This window comes from Dasypus novemcinctus, chromosome 2 (genome assembly GCF_030445035.2).
Source record: "Dasypus novemcinctus isolate mDasNov1 chromosome 2, mDasNov1.1.hap2, whole genome shotgun sequence".
Classification (NCBI taxonomy): domain Eukaryota; kingdom Metazoa; phylum Chordata; class Mammalia; order Cingulata; family Dasypodidae; genus Dasypus; species Dasypus novemcinctus.
The window spans coordinates 71,432,263-71,438,694 of record NC_080674.1 but is presented as its reverse complement, the minus strand read 5'-3'; the positions used below and the strand labels follow the sequence as shown (position 1 = coordinate 71,438,694).

Here is a 6,432-nt window from a genome sequence, read left to right as displayed (position 1 = left end):
TTAAAACAGAACACTTTATTAACATCAGCCAGAGCAACCCCACATTATTCAACCCACTAACTGAATAACAAAGTCAGCCTAGCATGGAAGTATAGAACCTAACAGTCAAATAGAGTAAGTCTCAAATCCTCACTTTGGCCACTTGCTAGTGTGTGACCACAGGTTAGTTAATCTATCAAATCATTAGTGTGTCCTTATTTGTAAAAATGAGAATAAGAGTAAGAATGATTATATATCAAAAGATTATTATGGGGGGAAGTGGATGTGGCTCAAGTGATAGAGCTCCTGCCTACCATATGGGAAGACCTGGGTTCGATCCCTGGGGCCTCCTGGTGAAAAAGAAGAGAAAGTGTGCCCACACGGCAAGCCAGTGACCACGCAAGTGCCCATGTGGTGAGCCAGTGCCCCGTGCAAGTGAGTCATGTGGCAAGATGATGAAAAGAAAGACAAGGGGAGAGTCAAGGTGAAGAGCAGCAGAAACCAGGAACTGAGGTGGCGCAATTGACAGGGAACCTCTCTCCATATCAGAGGTCTCAAGGATTGAATCCCGGTGAATCCTAGAGGAGAGAAAATGAGAAGAGAAGACAAAACTGACAGCAAAAACAGCAGGGTGGGAGGAGGAGAAGGGGGAGAAAATAAAGATTATTTTGGGGTAATAAAAAGAACATCATGAGGACTAAATGAGATTTCATGTATGTATATATGTGTATAGAGAATATTAAGTATTCTTCTTTATAAATACTAAAATTTATTTCAAAAATAAAGCACAAATGATAAAACATTAATACCTATTATTTCTGGTTGGTAGGTACATGTAGGTTTATACTTTTTTTGTCTTTAAATTTTTCAAAATAAAAAGAAATTTAAATATTGATTCTATCCACTTGTAATATGGAATCATACATATAGGGTATATCATTTTATGCAGTGAACATTTATCAGACTATGTATTTTCTTAAACTTGGAACAACTGGTTACAACAGAAAGCAGAATGCAGACATAAGAATCATAGAAGGTAAAAAATGAAAGAGAGCTATGAGATCTAATCTAAACCCCTTATTTTCTACCTGACTAGGAAACCATCTGAGTGGTTTTTCAAAGTGACATGCAATTAGTTAATGCCAGCACCAAAAGAAGCGCCCTGATCTCAGCTTCCTGAAGTGGTCTTTAGTGGAAGTACCACATTTGGTGAAAAATGATTTTCTCATTCTGTATTTTTAATTTCAAAGTCCAATTTTATGGCACAAATTTACAATGCAAACACATTTTATTCTCTCCGTTCATTGTTTGTCAGAACATTAGCAAACTTGCCTTTGTAAATTAAGTATAATGACTTTCAAGAAATGCTTAAAAAAATCTAACAGACATAAAAATCAGTTAAGATGATCAAGAGAGTCCTTTCCATCTGATCTGAACACAAAAGCTATGAAAAATATAAACCACTGATTGATTACCTTTTGTATTATGTACAACAGCAGAAAATTAAGAATTCTTCAATTTGAAGAAATGGATCAGTATTATAGTGGAAACATTATTTCTTTAAAAGTTTATCTTTGGAAAATGATCCAGGCTCACAAATTATATACTTAAATATCTGAAATGTATACTAAACATTAAAGATTGTTATTAAAGATTAAAAATTAAAAACTTTGCATATGACCACAGTCCTAAAATTTGGGAGGATGATCACAATTAGCTTGTTAGCTGTATGCACAGTATTTTCAGATAATTTTTTTTACTTATAAGAATTTGAATGTTTAGAAAACCGTGCTAAGATTTAAGGTCACCATTTGAAATAATTAGGTGTTTTATCCTATAGCATTCTATTTCCAGACAAATCAACCTTCATATAGTCAAAGTAAAGGAAACTACCAGCCAGCACAGCACCAAAAATGGTTTAAAACAGATAAAACTCCTGAGTATAGTTTTCCACAGCTTAATATTAAGAGCACTAATGATATCATACAGTATAGTAGAGAAAGAAAACACCAGGTTTAATAGCTTATAAAATATATACAGAACTTGAGCATTCCTATAAGATACAATTCAAGTCAAAATTGAATTATAAATGACACTAGATAATTGTTATAATGAAAAAGACTAGTCAGTTAAAAAAACAACATGTAAACCATAAAAGATAAAAAGTATTTTAAAATATGGAACAAAATTCCAACTACTAAGTTTAAACTTTGATTTTAAAAAAGCAAATACACATTTTTAATCTTTAAATTTTACATATTTCTTATTCTTACATGATCTTTATTATTAGGGCAACCAAAAACAAGAAAAGGTACTCTCTTACCCATTTATACACAGAAAAAAATCAATAGGGAGGCTGGTAGAATGCTAAAGTAGTAGCTAAAGAACAAGGACTTTATTAGCAGACTCATAAAACAGATTTCACCAAAACTGCAGTTTTTACTACATAGACTTCAGTGCAGGGACTCAGTTTCCATATCTGAAAAGAATTAAAAATTACAGTTATCTGAAGCATTGTCAGGAAGATGAAATGAGATCCCTCTGTGAATGTACTTAGCTGTTATTAAGACATCACTGTTGAGGATGTAAAAGTTCATAGTACAGTTCACATGAGGACCTTCCTTTAAAGTTAAACCTCAAACATTATTTAGTTCTTAATACAAGGACCAATGTTTAAAGCATAAAATCCTTAATTGGAGTGTTCAGCCCAGATGTTATCAAAAGCTTCAATACTGATAATCAACTGATGATATTAAAGCTACCAAAACTTTGTAATAGTCGCAACGATGTGGCCTCCCAGGTTGGAGTCCAAAGTCATTTGCCTTCTGAGAACACTGCAGAGATGTCCAACAGATACACCTTCATCTGTCAAACGATGTGGCATCTCCCTTCTATGTTTTCTGTCTATCATAATCTCCAACCATCTTCTTGATGTGTGACAATTTACTCTTCAACTGCTTACAATTATTCCTTTTATTTTTGTAATCTGCAGACTAAACAAGGAAAAAACGAATGGGATGAATGCAACAAACTAAAAAGGGGTTCTGTGTTAACTGCAGGGAAGGCACAGGAGAACAAAAAGAGGGAATACTATTTAGTCACACAGATTTTGTTGGCATGCTAAATGAGATAACATATTTAAGGCACCCAGCAGTATCACTGACCACACAGGCAGCTGGTTCTCCTTCCTTAATCATATCTTCTAACCTGAGTTTTACAGAAAATATATTCATTTCTGTAAAAAAGCCAAGAAAATTTACTGGACTTTGCAGCAGTTTGATATGGTTCATGAATTTAAAAAACAGATATTAGATTATATTTGTAAACTGATCTGTACCTGGGCATGATTAAATTATGATTAGGGCTTTGACTGGGCCACATTAGTAGGATGTTTTATCCAACAGATAAAACTACACACAGAGCAGAGGAGTTAAGTTGGAGTTTTGATGTTGGAGTTATGATGCTGGAGTTTTGAGCTGGAGCATGGGAAGTAAGCACACAGAGGAGCAGAGCAGCTGAGCCTGAAGAGAATCGAGCCCTGGGGAGAGAGACAGAGCCTGTTGCCTGATAGTCTACAGCTGGCCTTGTGGAGAAAACAGAGGAGCTGAACCCAAAGAGAAATGAACCCCAGGAAGAGAGGAACCCAGGAAGCTGAACCCATGCAGACATTGGCAGCCATCTTGCTCCAACACATGGCGAAAATTTTGATAAGGGAAGTAACTTATGCTTTATGGCCTGGTAACTGTAAGCATCTATCCCAAATAAATACCCTTTATAAAAACCAACCGATTTCTAGTATTTTGCATCAGCACCCCTTTGACTGACTAATACAGCCTTTTTGCCAGCACATCATCTAAAAAACTGGTAAAACAAGAGACCAGTAATATCAGTTGACTTGGGAAAGGGGCAAATGGATGAATAGGGAATAACAGAGACAAGAAATTTGATTATATAACCTTTTAAAGTCTTGCATTTAAAATCATGATTTAAAAAAATGATCTGTGCATCTTCCTGTATGTATACTTTGATTTTAAAAGAAATTAAAAAAAAAAAATCAGTACTGGTTGTAGCTGCAAACAACTAAAATTGAAGTGCTAACTTAGTTACATTTTCACCTTACAATTACAGGGCCTTTTGCTTATAATCAGTGCATGGCAACATATTCACAAACATACTGAAGTTAAGTGAAAAATATATAATAGAAAAGTTCTTCCTAAAAGGATCTTACAATCTGGGATACTTACTCCCTTAACTTGCTTCAGTCTATTGTATTCATCAGCAGCAGCCTATAACGAGAAACACAAGTGAATATGCTTACTAGGGGCATTTTCTCTTTAGAATAACATTCCTGATGATTTAATTTGGAGCTAAAAATGCCAACATGTGACAAAAAGATAGGGAATTAAAATAATGCAGTTTTAAGACTCCTAAAACTATTGTGGTCAGCAGGAAGGCTTAAAAGAATCCAGGGACGAGCTACTTCTAACACTCCCGTTTTCATGTTCCATTCACACAGGCAGGGAACTCTTGGCTCTGCTGCCTCTCATCTCTCCCCGGGCCTGCCCCGCGCAACACTGACACCAGAGGTCTTTCCTAAAGCAAGAGCACCTAGAAGCTTCCATCCCACTCAGCGTAAAACTTGGCTGAGCTCCCTATCAACTTCTCTGAAAATCTAGTCTCCTACCTTTCCAGTCTCAGTGCCCATCAGTTGTTGTTCTTTTTAAAAACTAGGCACATTAATTCTTCCAGCTCTCTGATCAATTCTCCTTGAGGTTCTAATCATACCTGCCCCTCTCCCTGCTCCAATCTGAAGAAATTCTTAAACTCCCTTAAACCCTACAGGCCTTGAGCAGATTTTATTCTTTATTCTTTCTCTAAGCTGTTACAGTACTTTCTACACATAATGCAAATACAGCATTTATCACATTATCTGAGTTGTTTAGTTTTTTTCTTAGCATATGAATTCTTTGAAGTCAGAGACCCGGTTTTATCTTTCTAACCTCACCACTTCCACATCATCTAGGAAACAATAAGCAGTCAGTAAGTGTTTATTGAATTGAAAGGGTTTATGACAACAGTATACAAAAACCATAGAAGAAAATGATATACCAAACTATATAAGAACCAAATAATTCAATACTGAAAAGCAAATCACTGCAATAGAAAAATGGCAAAGGGCATTTAATAAAATGAATTTCCAGTAAATATATTAAGATGAAAAATATTAATTAATAACATCTGAGACACAAAGCAGTAATTTTTCAGGTACATGTTAAGAAGTGGGCTAAATAAACCCTCTAATGCATTACTAGGGAGAATGCAGTTAGTACAATATTTCTGGAGGGCAGTTTTGCAACAATATGAATTAAAAGTTTAAATGTGCATGGCTGCTGACTCAGCAATTTCATGTTTTGAAATTTGTTCTAGCAAGACATGAAGATAATTACACAAAAATGGAGAGGTTCACCGGAGTCGTGTTTGTACTACTAGGGCGGAGGAAGGGTAGGAATGAACATACCTAAATGCCTATCCATGGAGGATGACTCTTCAGTAAATTATGGTACAACCATAAAATTGAATATTATACAGCTATTTTAAAAAATAAGTGGAACTTTATTAACATGAAAAGGAACCATAAATTGTTGAGTAACAACAGGATATAAGTAGTGACAAAAAGTAATAAACAAACAACCCCACAATGATGGTGTATGCTAAAAGGGGTACAGGAGCCAACTGGAAGAGCTCCCATTGGTCAAAACTGGAACAAGCTGAACAACGAAATAAATATTGGGTTATAACCCAAAGTATAAAATAGATGTCCATGTCCACAGTGATATACATAAACAAATAAATATATGCTGAAGAACAGACAAAACTAAGGTGCAGAATAATTTCAAATAATTTATGTAGATATTCTGCCCTTAACAAGGTAGAACAAAACTCCCTGCTCCTTAAGTGTGAGCTGTATATAGGGATTTCCTTCCAAGAGTCAGTATAGAAAGGGGGATTCATTTTACAGGAGAAGACAAATACTAACTCAGCCAAGTGATTGAGAGAGAGAAGAAATAACTATACACTATAGTGAAGTAAAAGATGAATATAAGTAAATACAAATAAGATGATTCCACCTCAAAAATTGTGCAGGCTTATGTGCACTCCTGCATGGAGAGGATGCTTTAACAACTAATATTTTGGTAATAACTGGGTGTTGGGATTTAAGGTAATTTTTTAATATATATTTCTGTATGGATTGAATTTTTTAATGTAAAGAATGAATTATGTTTATAAATAGAAAAGATAATATGACTTTTCTTTTATACAGAAAAGGATATATAGACTACTGCTTTCTAATTCTAAACTGAATTAAATACACTCTTGAATTTGAAAAGTTTTATCCAAGACCTGTTTTTAAATTATTCTTCAATGAAATTAGTTTGATAATTAGTAGCAAAA

The 6,432-nt window shown here is 34.7% G+C and overlaps 1 protein-coding gene across 9 annotated transcripts in view; it reads right to left on the bottom strand.

Moving 5' to 3' along the window:
• The window catches only part of OCLN (occludin), a 56,681-nt gene continuing 50,249 nt past the window's right edge, over positions 1-6,432 (bottom strand). For all 9 annotated transcript variants that reach the window (XM_058309765.1, XM_058309784.2, XM_058309778.1 and 6 more), the window contains 2 exons: positions 4,224-4,265; positions 1-2,972 (listed from right to left, as the gene is read on the bottom strand). In XM_058309765.1, coding sequence (XP_058165748.1) covers positions 2,871-2,972; positions 4,224-4,265 — 144 coding nt within the window. In that variant the 3' untranslated portion in view covers positions 1-2,870. The remainder of the gene's footprint in view (positions 2,973-4,223; positions 4,266-6,432) is intronic.